The sequence below is a fragment of the Linepithema humile genome, chromosome 4 (genome assembly GCF_040581485.1).
Source record: "Linepithema humile isolate Giens D197 chromosome 4, Lhum_UNIL_v1.0, whole genome shotgun sequence".
Taxonomy (NCBI): Eukaryota; Metazoa; Arthropoda; class Insecta; order Hymenoptera; family Formicidae; genus Linepithema; species Linepithema humile.
In genome coordinates this window covers 2,898,095-2,917,501 of record NC_090131.1, presented here as the reverse complement: position 1 = coordinate 2,917,501, position 19,407 = coordinate 2,898,095, and the positions used below count along the sequence as shown (strand labels likewise).

Here is a 19,407-nt window from a genome sequence, read left to right as displayed (position 1 = left end):
TTCTCTGCATCTTGCAAAATTACAGTATGGAATGATATCTCTAGTTCTGTGTCTCGTAAAGTTCTCGAAAAATCGACGTTCAAGGTAAACCGTTTCTGCTTTCTTCATTAATTTTTACAATTTAAATTCTAGCACGGTTTTATCAAGCACTCGGGAATAATCCCGGCGCATAAAACCGGTGCATAAATCGTGAATGTCACAAAATCGTCAAAGGCTCTTACTGACTAATCTGCTTTTATTACCGTCACCGTTCCATCGGTGCTCGCACTTAATTCGAATTTTCCACGAGACTTCCATATTCAAACGACGTTTATTCGACGCGTTACAAAGCAACACAGTTGAAATGCAAGAATTTTCTTCATCGTGGGAAGAGTATCACGTCCCTTTGGTATTATAATGCGATTTGAGTACGAGATAACAAGATCCCTATAATATAATGACGAACTCTCGAAATAAATGTGTTTTTATATTTATAAAAAATTATCAAACATTAATGAAACTGCACGCGCATGCAGCGTATAATACTCCGCTATATTACATCGTTGTAATTATTCCATTGATAAATAATGAGCGTGATACTAAATGAAAACAAAACTTGAAAAGTTTTATATTAAATCATTATATATATCGAAGAATGTGACTAATCACTTTAATGGACGGCGATTTCGATGCGGCGATAAGAAACACTAGAGAAATAAAAAAAGTAGAAACTAGAAATGAAAAAATAAAATAATTATAAGCGCGGAAATGAATTAAAATTGTGAAATAAGCAACTAATTAGCTAATATAATTTATATTGAACAATTAGTAAACTCTTGTAGAAAACTTTTTTATATAAGTTTAGCGCTAAATTTTTCATTATTTTTTTAAGTTTTAACGTTCTCGGTAACCAGGTCTCAAGTTTAAAAAATTCATTAAACTTAAGTTTACCTAAAATTGGTTAAAGAGTAATTTTTGTTATCTATTTGCAACCCTGCGGCATAATTTATGAAAAATCTTTTACTTTTAATCTTGTGTAGCACACAAAAATTTTATGCCTTGATATTAAGAAAATATTCAGCATTCAATTTTCATGCATGTACCACTTTTTGCGAAAAGTTTAATCATACCTTAAGTACGCGAAATGGAACCGTTATCGATTACTAGCTTCGCCGAGTTTAAGATCTTCCAAATTTTCGAAATCTCCGCGATTTGCACTTTAGATTAAGAAATTTTAAACGGAGAAACAGATCGCATTCGCTGTGAACGTCGTTAGGAGAAAAAGAACGGACGTGACGCTCCCAATTATATTCCCTTCCGGGCGGAAACTCAGTTTTCCCGGGAAGGCAATTCGTTCTTATTTGCAGTCGAGGTCACGGCAAAATAACGTTCGAGAGAGAGGTTCACGGAAGGCAGTCGGAAGCCTCAGCACTGTCGACAAACCTTCGAAAACTCAGCTGGGATTCAATCAACATCCGTCTTAGATATTCAATTCTTTCCAGATGTTGCATTCCATCGGCAGAGAAATGTCAGAATTAAAAAAGAAAGATATACACTTTGCTGAAAAATCATTAATCTTTTTTCGTTTTTCTCGCGCTGCGGTAGTTTGATCCGACTGAGGATACGTCAGAAGCAGATAAAAGAGAAGAATGTTGGTTGTACGGCGAAAAGTACAAAAGTATTCTCACGCATTTAATCCGCGCATATACCTCCACTTATCTTCTATTTACTTTGAAAGGAGGAAAATGTTGCCGGCGAATGAAATGGTCCGCACCGATTGATTTACAACAAGTTGAACGTTTCACTGTTGAGTGTACGCGATATTATGGTGGCCGCCGGCATAAAGGAATGCAAAAACGATTTTCATTGAAAAGTAATCGAAAAGTGAGCGCAGACGTACGTCCCTGTTTGAAGGATTTCGAGTGATTGCAAACAGTTCCTTTCAAAAGCACCGTTGGGACGCGGGCTGCGGAATGCTGTGAAAATAACGAATGGAATCGTTTGGGTTTTCAGTACGTAGCAGGGAAACCATTTACGTGGCAACCAATATTCCGCGTAAACACGTGTTGCTCTTCTACTTTAGAAATACGTGTGGCTTTCGATCGAACGGTTATGGCGATTAAAGCGTTCAATTCCCGTCTTTCGAACGATGACTTTTGGTGACGTGGCCGCAGTGCCAGGCGGAAATTGTTTTACGTGTTCACGCATTTAACATTGATATTTCGATATACGCTTTTGCATTAATATTTCATTAATTAAATGAGTATACACAGTATTTTAAGTGAAAACTCGATATGAACGGACATTAAATAACGTTTCTATTTTACTCCAAATTTGGGGCATGAAGATTATCTCGATTTGATGGCGATGCGTTTATCCCGCATTAGAAAATCTAACGGAGCAAACGTAAGGCTCTCCGTGACTGCAAATAATTCGTTCGATCTCGGGCGTAAGCGTCATGATTTCGTGCGGTCTCTTCTCTCCCAAGGATATACCGAATCCTTCATCAAACCCTCGCTTAGCCCGTTTTAGTGATGTCGCCTTCCGACGCGGAGTACAATTTCCCTTGGCGCGGATCACAGCGCGTCGTCCTCTTTTCCCCATCTCTATTTCTCATCCTCTCTCCCCGCTGTCACCGCCTCTCTTTCTTTGCTCCATTAATTAACGGAAACTTGGAAACGAACTGTCAGAGTGCCGGATACGAGATCGGAGCTAGCGTAGCAATATCGGAAAGATTCTCGGTAGTCGAAGCTCGGCGATTGTATCACGAGTGTAACGGCGAGAATGACACCGTCGTATATTTCGGGTGACAAAGTGATGAAAATGCTTGAAAGTGTGGAAGAGAAATGGACCTACTTGACTTCCATTTACCGTGCAAGATGAACAACGTGGCGAGCGAGCTGCGGAGAGACGGAACGATTGGATAGATGGATCGCTGCAAGTGACTTACAAGCTTTGTGTCGTAAGCTACGCATATATCGTGTCGTCTTATAACATCATTTTTATATTTCCTACGGATTTTCAGAGATTTTCGAGGGTGACACATATAAATGATCCGTCGTATAAACACTCTGCACTTCCAATAAAAACAATTGTCTTCCGAACAAAAACCATCAAAATATTTCACTTTTGGCCAATTCTGCGTATTAAAAAATTCAATTTGCAAATATATTTGATAAATATATTCTATCTGACGTTTTCTTATTCTGAATCGCACAAATACAAATAACAATTTTTCAATCTTTCCTGCAAAAAAAACTATTGTAACGTTGTTGCGTTTTAATAATTCACATCACATCATCATAAGCAAATAAATTCAATGCAGAATGCAGCGGCGACAGTATTTGTATTTGTCGATCGTGCATGCTAGAATGCGCAAGGCGATATAGGAACGCGAAATATTGAAATGGTATTGTTACCGCAACAATACTCTTCCGCGAGCGACAACGGCTTCTGATAAATACGACCACCTGCGAAGTTCGTATTTATTCATAGTCGACGAACACAAGACGTCGAGCTTCAAGATATTCGTGCTGAAACACCTTACAAGTAGCGGATTTTCCTTCGTACAGTCTGTCGTCTAAAATTAGCTAGACTGATATTTAATCCCTTTTCTATTATCATAATTAACATTACATATTACACGATGAAGACATCGAGCATAAAGTTATGATGCTGCCAAGAACGAAGGAATAAAAAAGATGCATTTATTTTATGTAAAATAATGTTTAATTATTTTATATGACATTTTAATTAAAACATTGCTCTTATTCTTATATACTATTTTTATTATTTATTCTAAACATTTTTTAAATTATGCTTCTTTTATCTCACATTTTTACATTAAATGTTGCATTTAACGCAATTGACGCGTGCAATATTTTCTATCTTTCGATTATTAAGTCTTATCTGAAGACACACAAGCTTCTGTAAATAACTTTAGTTAAAATAAATTTCACTTGCTGGGAGAATAGATTCTTCTAGCAAGTCAATTATAAGATTAAAATCTAGAACGGCAACTGCTTTCGTCGCTTTGTTAACTCAGAAAGTATTTCGAAATAGTCATGCTTCAACGAAAATATCTCTTGACGCGAAAATATTCCATTTTAATATCAATATGTAAATTATTTTAAAATTATTTTACTTTCGTGTATTAATAATTCGAAAAATATTAATTGAAACGAAGAGTTGCTTTAACTATCTATTTATTGATGAAATTGATTTCACATATTTTTTCCCACACACACACACACACACACACACACCCTCACACACAGACGCGCGCGCGCGCGCGCGCGTGCACACAGATTTTAGTTCGGAAACATTTTCCGTTAGGTGGAAATACCGCAACAGTTCTCAAAATAGTTTAACGCTGACTATGACTTCTCAATAGCGCTGACGAAGTATAGAGTATCCGTAGAGTATGTGTTTCCTAAAGTTCTACACGGACTAGTATTAAACACTCACACAGGAGGTAGAAATACTTCTGCAGAACCAATATAGATTTAATGTGCGAGAACCGACATTGTTAAGACAAAAGCTTGGAAGAATTGTTTTATGCCGGAATGTGCGGTCGAAAAAATGGACGTATTGGAATTTCCTGAATCATATAACCGCCTGACCCAGTGGCCCGGAAACTTGAAAAATCTAGACGGGAAGGTATAAATGTGAAGACGAAAATGTTGGCGAGAGGCTGTGGAGATACTGGATGCTGCGTAGTTCAGACAACATCATAAAGGAAGAAAGAGAGGAGCCTTGAAAGAACGGACACTTGACGCTTCGGCTGACGTGGCTTTACGTGCCTGTATAATAGCTCTTGTCTTTGCGAAGATGGCAAGTCGTATTCAAGCTTGAAACGACGTGCCGGCTACCGCGCGACAGCGACACAATCGCTAAATCCACTCAGCAAGTTTGCCGTGTTTCAGTCTCAAATGTTTGCATATTTACAATTTACATCAATGTTTACGGCTATGGAATAGATTACTGACAACCTCTAATTGAATATTCCCCCGTGCAGGCTGAATTTACGAAGGGAACGATCTACTTTAATGTGCTAGCTAATATCGCGCGCACCCGGAATTTTATCGCGCGCGGGGCGCGTCTGCGGCGTAAGTTAATTTTCTATTGTACGTGTGCACGCGATACTGTCATCGCTCCGCATTGATCAAGATGACGTAATTCGCCGGAGGGTACGAATTAGGTTGAATATTAAGTGCTTAATACACGTTTGTTTGCACTGCCGTCGCCGACGTGACACCTCGCCTAAATTGACGGATATGTCGAGCACTTGTTACACAAGTCTCATCGACAATTTGCACAATATACGATCTTGTACAATATACCTTGTTTGCATCGCAGAAATCTGATGTGTAACAAGCCTGTCTATCCGGATTATAATCGAGCGTCTGATCCACGGAATTGCGCCATTATTAGCGTCAACAGGTCTAATTTCGCAGTACGGAAGGAAATTCAAATCTGTGTATTTACATACCGCTCGATCACCTGCCACGTTTGCACGCGAACGTTAATTACTGTCGGCTGATCAGTGGTCACTCCATGTACGGCACGCACACTAAATATTCAACCGCGTCAATAAATTAACTGTCGTGTAACTACGATCGGATTCCGTTATATATTTTATCCGGATAATTAAAATGCACGTACTTTCATTCTTGCGAAAGTTAAAAGATTCTTGTGAAATAATTAATTCTCTTCTCTGTAGGTTACAAAATATTGCCATCTCGTTACAAAAAAAAGAAAAATACGATCAATGCTATTGACATTACGCGGTAGTATTGAACGTGTCGAATACTTGATGAGATTTCCATTTTCTGCACTCGAATTCTACTTTATGTTTGATACGCGTGGGGACCTTTATGAGACTTAAGAGCATTTAATCAGCAAATACATGCACGCGAATAAGCCCCAAGCCCACTTTCAAAGAACTAGATTTGTATTTTGCTACGTGCCAGCAATTTGATCATTGGAATTCTCTTCTCGTCCTTATTTTTTTTTCTCCGGCGTTTCACCGCGCTTGCTGAACCTTTAGCCGATATCCAATTGAATCACTTCGGCGTTCGTTTGGCATCTTCTTCGTAATGAGATTCTTGCCTCGCATGCGAAACGTAAATGCCAAATAGATAGACGAGCGCACATAATATCTCTCTCGCATAAGGAAAAGAAAGACGCCGGCAGAAAAATTCTACCTACATATTTCGCATCACGTGCGTATTTTGAAAGCCTTTCAAACGTCTCGCCTTTCTTATTTTAATCCTAAAGAAAGCATGTACGTATTAATCAAAAAAAATATATATTGAAAAATATAAATACGGTAATGCACAAAATTATATTCACAGAAAATTCAATAGTTTTTAAAGAACTTGATTCATTCTTTTTGTAACTTCTTCTTTCTGTAATGCGTATTTGATACGCATGGATTATTCCGGTTTAAATGTTTGTCCGTTATCATGCTTCGTATCGAGATTTTCGAATTGAATTGTACGGATGAAGGGGCAGATGATTTTTCTTACACATGGATGAATATCAACCCTAATATCTAAATGTGTGGGTCGCGATATCTCGGATACAACGAGCTTGGAGGACGGAAGAAATATGCGAAACACGATGCGTGTATATTGAGGAAACTCGGTCGATGGGAGTTTGCCCGTACACACTTGGTGCCCCGTGTCGCGTCCTCGTACTTCTCGATTATTTACGAGGAGGATGGGATCGGACTCACGTAACACTCTGCAGGACACAGGCTTTGGACTATAGCGATCTTTCATTATTCACCAGGGGGCCTGGCTGTCCCACTAAAATGCCGGAATTCTGCGTATTGGTTAATTCTTACGGTTCAGAAAACATTTGTCAGGAAATGACATCGGAATTCTTTTCTAGCGTCGGCTTAATGTCAAATCATGTAAGCATTTCGCAAGATCATTTCTCTCCGTTTCCCCGACGCAGTACGATATTGTATATATAAGAAAAGAAATTAAATTAATTTGCGATATAATTGTTTATAATTTTGCTATGCTCAAAGTGGCTTTTAATATTAGTAATGTATTATTATTAATAATTAATAATATTAATGTCAGAATATATCTATCATTAAGCCAATAATAAATTAACAACAATGATTCGTGCTTAATTGAAGTGCATTGTTTTTGCGAAGCCGTTTGCTGTGGATCGCTGCAATACTATAATAATAATAATAACTATAATAATTACTAAATATTTATTCGCTTCAATAATCGAGCAAATAACTGTTAATAACATTGCAAATATATTCTGCATAGTGTTATACATCTTTTGTTACATTCACACGGTCAGCCAATCACGATTTTATATCGCTTTTCCAATTTTCCAGATGAATACAGTCAACAGCGGAACAATATTATTATTATATTAATAAAAATTAATGCATAATAGCGATAGAATAAAATTAATCTTTATAAGTTGCTGAGTTATAATGTGTTAGTCTGAGCTATACTGAAGTTTTCTAAATTTAGCAAGTCGACTACTAATCTTCTTCTATTCTTTTTATTCCATCATTAATACAATATTATTTATTGCAAAATGATAATATCTTAATTAATATCTTAATTTATACCGCACAGAGTTCTTAAACAGCTTAGAATTTTAGTAGAAGAACGCACTATTGTTCAGACGAAGTGCTTCCATCTTGCTTTGCTCCCAGAAATCGCTTTCAAGAGTCACCAGTAGTAAGCACCGTCGCGATCAGACGGTCAGTGATGGTTATCCATGTTCGATCAGACAGTTTTCCAACTTACTACTCTGTTAGATAATTATTTTTTATTTTCACATTTACGTTCTTTACAATATATGTTACATACTTTTATTATACTCTTAACTATAAAATTACGAATCTTTCTATATAACATTATTTTTTTTCTAAGAATCTTTTAATCAATAATCGATCCCTTTTAATAATTAAACTGTCTTTTTATCAATATTAATGGAACTATCAAGATTAGTATTATTCCAAATTTGATAATTTTAAAAAATTCCAATAAAAAAATAGATGGAAATACAAATGGCAATATTTATTTTGGTATACTATGTAGAGTATAGCGCGGCTTGATGTATACAAAGTTTCATTCTGCTTGTTACATGTCTGTATCAAGAGTTTAAAATAAAATGGATCACCTCATTCCTAAAATAAGTATATTGGCGAGCTATATGTTCACATCAGACGGCATCGCACAAGGCCACTGCTCATATTACAAAGCGTCTTTTTGTGCAAAAATTTATTTATAACAATTTTCCCTTTAAAAAAAATTAGAATTTCTAAGAAATTGACACTTTAAAATCAGAAACTAAAAATGTATCATAAATCTGTGACTGTGACTTTACATTCCGTGAAGAACAGTGTGTGCCTCAGATATTTTTGGACAATACGTTTGAACATTCCGAACAATCTTCCGAACGTTCTTCATTACGTTCTTACTTTTCCTTATTGCTCTCTGTGCACATGAAATCGCGTCCCGCCACCCCATCCCCTCGTCCGTCCACCATCATCTCTTGATCTCCCCTTACGCGTCTCGCTTCGCTCCGCGATGCACCACCGCGCAGCGACAGCATCAGGGGGTAGTGCATATCCACGTTTTAGCGACCGACTTAACCACCGAAGTTCGCGCAGGCGTACACTGCCGTTGCCGGGGGATGCTCGGGGTATAGTGAAATCCTGGCAAATCAATACGGCAATATCCGCCGGTAACCAGGCAGTCGGGGCTCATCCTTTGCGAAGAACGTGTCGGGAATTGACGCGCACGCTCAGTTACGTCGGCAACAGTCGTCAGAACAGTCCATTGCACTCGAGTCTTCGTCACCTTCGTCGTTAGCATCGTCATCGTGTAAAGGCACCGGCCTAGGCTTCTCTTTCCTCCCGACGAGAGCAACTTGACGAGGCGACGCACGCTAATTGGAAGCAGAGACGGTGAGAATCATTATTCTTGAAGAGACGGATGCTAGCAGCCCTCTTGGGTAACTGACCTTGTGCAATAGCACGAACGTTCGATTCTCAAATAGCCGAGCCACTCTCAGCGATCTCGCGGCGAGAAAATTGTCTGCTTCCACGAAAGTTCTTCGCGTTCTCTCTCGCTTAGAATTAAAAAGGAACACATTGTATCTTGGAGTGCACGTTCGAGTCGTCACGGGCTCAGCATAGGATTATTATACGCATAAAAAAAAAATCAGACAAGCCCGCGGGAGGAGAGTAGACAGTCTCGCGAGCCCCGCTGAAGCCACCAATTGCCATCGGCATCTCTAAGGAGGTAGTCCAACCCTATCCCGGTACCACGATCGAGTTGGGCATCCGCCAGGCCGTCAGGCTATTACGGCGTCTGGTAGGCGCGAGTGATTGGTCCTTCCGCACGGATTTACCGAAACACCCCCAAAACGGCAACCCGTCGTCGTCGTGGTGCTGCCGGGGCCCCGCCGTTAGCCGCGAGAGATCGCGAGAAGGGAGCTTGGGGGGATCGACGGGAGGATCGGCCTGTTCGTACGCGACCGACGCCGGTCCCTGGTACGCCGCTTGCTGGCGGCCCAGTGAGATGGAGGAGAAGTCCTCTGCCCGATTCTCCGAATATCTGTTCGCCAAGATGGGCGGGCAGGACGTCTCGGCCTCTCAGGGTCCCCGCAAGGTGACCGCCGACACCAGGAAGTGGATGCGAGAGAACCTGCTGCTCATGGTCACCTTATCCGGCGTACTCTTCGGCATAATTCTCGGTGAGTGTCGAGGATGCTTGTCGGTTCCTTCTGTGACAGCAGTAATCGCTAAAATCGCAATTTCGAAAAGTTCTTTTCAATTTTTTTTTTTTTTTTCCTTAAAGAGATTATTTTGTTGAGTTTTTCAAGCTTTAAAACGATTAAGATTGATTTAAAAACATTTTGTGCAATTGTTTACATGCTTTGTTGCAATTGGAAGATAGTGTAACGAGGGGAAGCAAAGTGGAAAATAATGACATGCGCAATGTAAAATTTATATTGCACAAATCATTATTCTTTTTTATCCACTTTCTATCGCCGTGTGACAAATGATGACTGCCATTTGCGGCATGCTACATCATACATGCAATCGTTTTAGCAGCCTTATAAGCCAATTCTATGTTATGTAGATATTGATCTAATATATTACAACAGTCAGCGATTTTTTTTTTTGCCATGGCAGTGACAGATGACCTTTTTTTAGCATTGACGCTCGTGAAGATCTTGTACAACGATAAATTCATACAAATATTATTCGGCCGAATAATTAAATTAATTATTCCGTGTGCATGTGTCGAATTTTTATTTCTTAAAAAAATGATTATTTTTATACGCCATACACGATATGATCTTAATAACATGATGTAAGATATATAAAGGAGCATCTGCAGCGTGTAAATATTTTTAAAACTTACACGTGAGATATAACGCAAGACATTTTATATCTTACAATGACGCACTGTGAACTTTTACATACATCGATCTTACACGTACGTCGCGAACGACCCAGTTCGAAATTATCACTAGTTACATAAAACAGATAATGCTATCTCGTTAAAAGATGTTGATCGCCGATGAAAGGCTTCCTTGAAAGGTTCTATTATGTTAACTTGATCTTATAGCTAACTTATATATAATGGAGATACTGCCGTTTATATCAACGGTTTCTCTCTCTCGTCGTGTCGTGTATATATTCGCTTCCGCGGAATCATTCAATTTGATTTGAAGCCTGTTCAATTAAAAGGGAATTCACTTTATTACTGCGTGCTACGTAATATCGAAAATGAAACGCAGAATATATCTATGATTCGATTTGATACGATTATAACTCGATGATATTGTCCAGTTGTAGCATAAGTCATTAGTGGATTTCATGACGGTTGGTACATTTGACGTAGAGAAATAAAAAAAAACTTATAAGAATAATCTTTTGATCGGCGAAGGATTATTAATAGAACAATCAATGCATGAGTAGGTGTATACATCTGTGCAAAATTCCGTTTCCGATGGCATGATTTTGCACTTAATGAGTGAGTATATATGAGTCTATAGATATTTTTTTATAAATAGAAACGTTGACGGCATTGTAATAATTTATACAACGTTGCTCGATAGGTCAGTTCGAATCTAAATCAAAGGTTTCATTCATACGTCTTTTTCAAGTAAAAGATTCAAGCCTTTTTTCTTTACATGTCATCATCCACTTTTTTTCTTCTGCAAACGCTGACACAACTATTTGCCATCCGCATAACGGCTTATTGCAATCAGTTATTTCTTCGAGGACATATTTGCCCACGTCTATATATTAGCGAACAATTTATAAAATTAATTTGACCGTGTAAGAGAATTGATGAAGCTTTCATCCTTTCAACCAAGCCGCCCTTTCTTCGCGATCAAGTAATAAAGCGGTTGACTGTAATAAGTTTAAATATAGTTCAAGGACAAATACGTAGTAGAATCCCTTGAGTACTTTGTATGCAAATGAAAAAGTGACGTTGTCGCATGGCGCAGAATCGCGGATTAATATGATAACATCTCCTCCCAGGATTCGGCTTGCGACCTCTGGACCTTGGGGATGATGCGGTAATGCTGATTAGCTATCCGGGAGAACTCTTTATGAGATTGCTAAAACTAATGATTTTACCTTTGGTAATCGCGAGCCTTATATCAGGTAAGTTTCTTCCCCCGTGAACGGTTGCGACGCAGCGCGCTCGTCTCGGACGTTTCTCATTTATTTTCACGTATTCTAGGTTCAGCGAGTTTGAACGCCAGAATGAACGGGATGATCGCCGTTCGTACTCTAGTATACTTCATACTGACGTCCTTGCTCAACGCTGTCCTTGGTGTAGCCCTAGTGCTCGTCATACATCCTGGTAATCCTGGCATCAGGGAATCGATTACCTCCTCGCATCACGCGAGAGCCGTTAACATACTAGACAGCCTGCTCGATCTGGGAAGGTAAATTATGTCCGCGATAACTCATCGCCCGATATCGATTCTGTCAATATCAATAATGTGCATAGACTCACTTGGAAGTTTTCCTATTGAAAATGGAAGTAATCAAGCGCGAAGGTCAGCGCATACGGAACGTATGAGACAACAGTGTCAATGAAGGATCACTTCCAATCAATTTATTTTCAAATTACGTTTAATTGCTTCGTCGCTGCGTGTGCGTGAAATTCTCTCGTAGCTGAAATTTTTAACTTGATCGAAATCTTTCGTCGCGGTTTTTATTGGGAAAATTGGAATGACGTGTCCAATGATAAAACACGCAACATGAATAATAATACCTGTAATAACTCTTATTTACCGCCATCGCTGAATCATTTCAGTGGTATAGTTATCTAAGCCGGATTAAGGTCATAACGTTTCACGTACCGTGAACTTCACTAAACGGAATTCATCGTGATCGCAGATACTATTACGTCAAGACGAAAATAGAAGTTGATCGATCGTGCGTGGTTTCGTTCACGAGATACAGTCGAAAATTCTCTGTAAAATTCGCGCAACGCTCAACACACACGAATCTTCGAATGTCGCATTAAAATCAGGACACTGCTCATTATATCGGAAACTAATAAACGCTCGCTTCGATAGCGCGAGTAAGACCGCTCAAGATCGTTTTTATCGAAAAATCGTTAAAGCTCGCGATGCGGAAAGCGCCTTAATCAATATATAAAAGCTATGAATAAAACGAAGGCCGTGGAACACGTGTTATTTTTAATACGAAAAGACACCGTCCACTTGTATAATAAATTGATCTAGAAGGGGAATACGTACAATCGTAAATTAATTAATTTACAGGAACATGTTCCCGGACAATTTGTTTCAAGCAGCTTTCCAGCAGGTAAATATATTCTCCGACGTTTTCGATGCGCTATCGAATCTGAAATTGATTTGATGTTAAACAATGAGATATCGTTGCAGGCGCACACGGTGTACGTCCCGAAAAAGCAACCGGTGCAGAATGTCACTGATCAGCTGCCAACGGAAGTTCTAGGTGACGAAGAATTGATCAGAGTGATACAGTATAGAAGCGGTACGAATACTCTAGGCATAGTTTTCTTCTGTTTGGTCTTCGGCACGTTCTTGGGAACACTTGGCGAGAAAGGTCAAGTCGTCATAGACTTCTTCAAGGCTGTGTTCGAGGTCATCATGCGAATGGTCTCGACGGTTATGTGGTAAGTGTCTCCACGAAAATAGAGAGAGAGAGAGCAAATACTTTACGACGCGGTACAAAAGATTGCCGATAAGAACACGGAGAACATTTTGAACTTTCAGGATGACACCAGTCGGCATCACTTCCGTAATAGCGGGCAAAATACTCGGCGTGGACGATCTGGTACTGGTGATGTCGCAGCTGGCATGGTTCATCGTCACGATTGTGATCGGTGTCTTTCTCTATCAACTAGTGATCATGCAGCTGATATATATGGCCTTCGTTAGAAAGAACCCCTTTAAATTCTACGCCGGCCTGGCCCAGGGTACCCTCACCGCCTTCGCCATGGCATCAACGTGAGTCGTCGATCTTCGAACCCGAGCCCGACCTTGAGAGAATCCATTTCGCCTGCCTCACAGGGCCTCGGTCAACGTTGTGATCGTACTTTCTGACCTCGTGGCCTCTGTTTCCTCGTCGGTCGCCTCCCGCAGACATTCCGTTTCTGTTTTCTCCCTCCCTTTTGCTCTTGTCACGTGGACCTTTTTATATCTACGCGAAATGGAGCTGGTCCGTCGCGCGATTAATAGTGCAATAGTTGCTTCCAAAACATTTGACATCGTTGAAAAAAAACAAAAAAAAAACGGAGCAGACAATGAGTGATGCGTGGCGATGAAAGACGTGTACCGAATATCGATTGATAGAGACAATATGTTTCAGCCAGCTGTGTGGAGGCTTTGCGAGGCCACGATTCCGATATCCCTTCCAAATCTTTTGAGCCAGCTTTGTACAACTTTTTGGCTAAATTGTCACAACTTTATATCTCTCTTGCTTGATATCTCTTCTCTATAAAAACGTTGTAGAAGCTGGCCACAATTTCCGATTATCCTATTGGTCCTTGCTCCACATATCACAATCTCTTTTAATGTTTGCTTGCGAGGAGAGCTCGCCATGCCACATGAGAAAGAGAAAAAGAGGGAAAGAGGTATGCAGTTCCGGGTAGCACTTAGAATGCTGATACTTCCGGTTTTCGATTATTAGACTACACGAACTTCCGATTCATTGCCAATACATTGCCAGATTCTTTATGGTGATGCAAACGGAATTTCGTTAGCGCGAAACTAACATATCACATGTTCCCGGCTAAAGAATCAGAGAGTTTGAAAGTATGATTGCGTTGTCGCGGCATTATTTGACAATATATTGTTGTCCAAACCGGCGATCTGCTGACTCCGTGTTACCTGGACTGATTCTCGGCGTGAAAGTCTGCTAGGGACTCGTCATCGGTATCTTTGAACTTTTCCCTCGCGAGGGCAGTGAGGAAAAGGGAGAAGAAACTGCCAAAGTGGGCCTTCACGCCAAACTATATGATAAAATTTAAGTACAAACATTGTTTTTTAAAGACAAATGAACTGAAAAAATATTGGTTCCTTGCGTCAGACTCGCTCTTGCAGGTACGACGAGGACGTCGATGACCGGCTGTACTGCTGAACACAACGTGCGATCATTTGTCTCTTTGATAATTCATTTTTGAGAGTCGCGCAAAGCAACGATCATTTTTTCAGTTCGCACTACGAAATCATCCTCTCTAAAGTCCGTCCCTTCTTTCGTTCTCGATCTAACATACGTTAACTATGTTGAAAACTCTCTTTAATTTCCCACATATAAAATCTATTTCCGCTACTATCCATTTTCTTCATTGCTTCCTCTTATTGCTTTAACAGTGCTTATATCGTTTTATGATCCGGCTAGGTTTTATACAGTTGTCTAACTCAATCTGTTTTCTCTGTGGATTAACTGTTTCCAGAAGAGAGCGTACACAACTGTGCGTACACTGTGACTGACTGAGAAACTGTTCTCAGTGTATCTGAACAGAGACTGTATGAATATCATGATGATGTATTAGAACACGCACTGCACGCGGCCTTTTGCAGGTGGTTGACTATGAAAGACCGAGGGTAGCGCTTGGTAAGTAATTGATGGCCGCAACATGAAGGTATATACAATTGTCTGTTGTAGGAAGCGAGCGGGCGATTCTGGTGTCCGGCGTGTTATCTTGCGGGCTTGCGATCTAAGCTAATCTCAAGTTGATTTTCAGGTTGTTCTTACGGTCATTCTGGCTGTTGCTCTGGCACTTTTTCTACTCTCTACTCGCTGATACTTTCCACAATTTATAACACGTCAATACGAATTTCCGAGTATATCACCTTTCATTCATATATCGTTTCTCTGCGCCCTTACATCCGTTTTATTCAATTCAACCCTTGATCAGTTACATTTAAGAGATTCTTGGTAAATCATGCTGCTGTCTATCACATAAGTTTACGCCAGAATGACCAACGACTTCGGCAACAGGCGACGTGGAGCGAATCTTTCTATCATCGGAAATGTGTCTTGCCCGATTTTTGCTAACGCAGTTTTGTACAGGGCTGCCGCACTTCCTGTGACTTTTCGTCTGATGACCGAGAAGCTCAGCGTCGACCCTAGAGTAACCAGATTCGTCCTCCCGATCGGTTGCAATATTAACATGGACGGTACTGCGCTCTTCGTTGCTGTGGCCAGCATATTCATCGCCCAGATGAATGGTATCTTCCTGGGCTTCGGGGAGATTATTACCGTTATGTAAGCTTTTTTTTCTCTCTCCTACAATTGACTTTTTTATCATTTTGTTTACGTGAATACTTTTATTCAATTATATTTATATACATTTATTATATACTGTACTATTTATTTATTTTTCTTATCTTTTCGTCATTCTGTTTTGTAAAGTTTGACGTCCACCGCTGCTTCTGTATCATCTGCTTCGGTGCCAAGTGCTGCGCTGGTTTTGCTGCTGGTTGTTTTAAGCGCCATTGATGCTCCTGTGAATGACGTTTCTCTTTTGTTCGCGATCGACTGGTTTGTGTAAGTATCAATCAATATTACGCACTGGTATGTATTTTGAAAAAATTTCTCATTACATTAAATCTTGTAGAGATAAAGTATTATTGTAAGTTATATTCTTTCTTTGGGATTAATATGAATGATATTTTATGTCAACTAGAGATCGGATAAGGACCACTAACAACATGTTAGGAGATTGTTATGCCGCTGCAGTAGTCGAACAGTTGTCGAAGAAGGAACTGATGGCATTGGACGCAGCAGCTTATCAAGTAAGATTTTTAATATTTATTCTATTCGTTTCTGCGAATAAAATAATCTCGATTGCGGCATTTTACAATTCTTAACTTAATTCGATTTGATTCTAGTCGGAGACCGTGCTGCCAACAACTATCGCCAATGGATGTCTTTCCGCCAACAGGGTACCTGATCCTGATACCGTCGTTGTCGAGATGCAGGACGACACGCGGATAACGGGGATCGCCAAGTAAACACGCTTGTTGGTAGGGCTAGGCTATCACTTTGTACGATCATTGTAGATCACATTGATTCATTAGCAAGTCATCGCTTAGCAAATCGCTGGCTTATCTGCAGATCATTAAGAAATGAAGACTTGACGGAAAAAAGTTGTAAGCGCCAAAAATAAAAAAATATTGCGAGGTAGTTTTATAAATTCATAAAAACTTTTCATGTAACCTTTCATACATAAACAATTTCAAAAAAATGGCACTTGGAACTTTTTTTGTGTCAAGTCTTCAGTTAAACAGCGAGAACATTCTTCAATGTTTTTCTTTCGTTTCAGCCTCGGAATTTTGCACATGTCGAGAAGTGTGACAGAAGAGACCGTTTGACTAGCGGTTAGCCTCGCAGAATAATTTAGCAGCATAGAATTTGAGAAACAAGTAAATCGACTCTGCCACATGTTCAAATGAGTAACAGCCTATTCAACGAGGATCAAAAAAGGGTACATACGTTGCGCCGGAGGCGTGTTTAGTTCCTCTGCTTCTCGTCGTCCTAATAATTTTCAAAGCTCATAAGGATCTTCCGCAAAGAGTGATAGAAACTCTCGCAGAAAACACGGTCGCCACGATGCGACACGAAGAAACACAAAGTCAATAACAAATGGAAGAATGTGTTACATGTGATGCAGGCACAGCAATAAGAATTGATATACGTACTTTGAAGCTTCAGATGAGACTTCCAAAGACTCGAGAGAAGTATGTTTCGTCAATCGCTACGATGGTAATAACTACGCTCGACGTTGTATTATAAAGAGTCGGAATGCAAGTCGTTCAACGGCCCCGAGGGATTAGACTGAATTGGAAAAGAGGCTAATCCGATTGACTCGCAACTAGCAAAACCTGAAGATCGCGTCGATTCGATCGCACCCCCGTAGGAATCAGTGACCAGTTTCTACGATCGATCGCGTAAACAGCGTCGAATGTGGTGCCTTATTTCGGTGCGCCAACCAAGTAGGCGTTATGAAAGTAAACAGATTTTTCAGTTCGTATCCGAGTATGTTCACATCAGAAACCGTGCGTTAGTAGAGGCGTTGATTTCGACCCATTTCTGATGCTTTTCGATGTCTTTAGAAAATGTCATGGTCCTGAATCTGGGGATTGAGCATGACTGTCTTCAGTGTGATGCGACGAATACAACTTTCTATCAAAGACAAAAGGATTTTTTACAGCGGTTGGGGAAGCTTGATGTGATAATTGTTAGGTATAGCTATGTGCATATCCACATACTTAGGATACAACAAATACAATTTGATTACTTTACGTATTATCGTTACAATATATTCTAAATGCCATTTATTTTACTGATCACAATGCAAGAAAGAGGAAATTAAATTGGTTACGTGCAACAGTGCGCATTTGGGAAATATGGTTTCATGCGAAAAAAATGTGGCAAAAAAAAAGATTTAGCCGCCATAAGACTATAAATATAATAAGACTTCAAATAATTAGTAAAAATCATATCGAACTGATTGTCGGACCATTAATTTCCTAAGACAGAAACTGATACATAGAATTTTTTTTACACGTTTTTCCTTTAACAGACAATTTTTTGCGACAAGTTTTTGCGAAGGAGTACTTCAGTGTCAAAATGGAAACGTATTTTGTTAAAATTGGGAACTCAAATTAAAAATTTTACATTCTATCAAAGTTTTCAATGAAACTTTTTTTATATGGGAACAATGTCTTTCAATAAGTTACGGTTTTCTCAATTACAATAACGACAATGAACGTCGACGATTTTATGTCGTTTTCTGATTAGTGTTCTCTGCCGTAGAATAATATACCTTCCAGTATAATGTTGTCCACTCAGTAGCTTAGAAATAAACCAAATTCGTGTTTTGATCGTATGTGAAAGACCATACTAATCTATAAATGACAAAAAAAAATGGAAAATTAAATAGCGCAGCTCTTTGTCGAGCGGCAACAAGACTGGATACACCATATAATAATATCGTTTTGCTAGATATAACATAATGTATGAACGATTCCTATACGGTTTCGCTGATTTTAGGCACTAGATAGGTAGGTCGATACGTGTTTCATCGTAGAGACTGTTTAAATGTACAAATTATTGGAGTATGTAGCGTTTTTTTAGTAATTATTAATGTTTATCCATCCGTAATGTATTGTGCAATGCATTGTGCATTATTCAAGTTTCTTTTCGTTACAATATCATTTTATTTAGGAATAATTTTTTTTTCAAAATGAATTACTTTGAAAATACAAATTATTTTAATTTAATTATTAATACTTAAGTGTTATTAATAAAATGTAAAGTAAAAGTAAGAGATTATAAGCGCATGAATAGCATTTATATTTTACCATAAACATCGAAATGGATCCTTCGGGATGATATATGTAGAACAGAAACCAGAAATTAAAAATTGGAGTTATGTAAAAATCTAGTTATATAAGAATAGGAAAACATTGCTGATTATAATTTGTAATGAGTTCTCCTTTTTCAAATTAATTTCTGATAAAATATTATTTTTGTTAATCCTAATTTCTCGATTTTATTTAGAACATTTGGTTATTGTTTCGAGTGATATACCGGGTGCTCCTGTTACTCAGTACGTTTTACGCTCGAGCGTAGAAGAAAATAATATACTATATGTACTAGCTGGGGGTAAAACGAACGGGAGAACAAGGGATAAACGTATCAAAAATAATCCAAATACGTGTTAATATACTTATAAGGCTCAACGTGTTGTATAACAAGAAGCAGATTTATACGTGGAAGCATTCTGTCTTGTTTATTAACAATCCCCATCACATCCCATTTTCTTACTGCATCTTGATGCATCTTAAATTCATGATTAAATTACTTATGCAAATTGGAGGTAAGTCGAGATAAAAGAAACACAA

The 19,407-nt window shown here is 39.0% G+C and overlaps 1 protein-coding gene across 2 annotated transcripts; it reads left to right on the top strand.

The window, feature by feature from the left end:
• The first annotated feature begins 8,674 nt into the window (after positions 1-8,674).
• Positions 8,675-19,281, top strand: Eaat2 (Excitatory amino acid transporter 2). 2 transcript variants are annotated; one of them, XM_012366919.2, is made up of 11 exons: positions 8,675-9,726; positions 11,531-11,656; positions 11,736-11,943; positions 12,790-12,832; positions 12,913-13,166; positions 13,267-13,500; positions 15,569-15,763; positions 15,911-16,045; positions 16,185-16,293; positions 16,390-16,508; positions 16,824-19,281. In XM_012366919.2, exons 1-11 carry the CDS (start codon positions 9,552-9,554, stop codon positions 16,870-16,872), a joined length of 1,647 nt encoding a protein of 548 aa, XP_012222342.1. In that variant the 5' UTR covers positions 8,675-9,551; the 3' UTR covers positions 16,873-19,281. The 2 variants fall into 2 exon arrangements, with proteins under 2 accessions (XP_012222342.1, XP_067210704.1); XM_067354603.1 differs by having other exon boundaries at positions 8,678-9,726; positions 16,390-16,524.
• Positions 19,282-19,407: the final 126 nt, after the last annotated feature.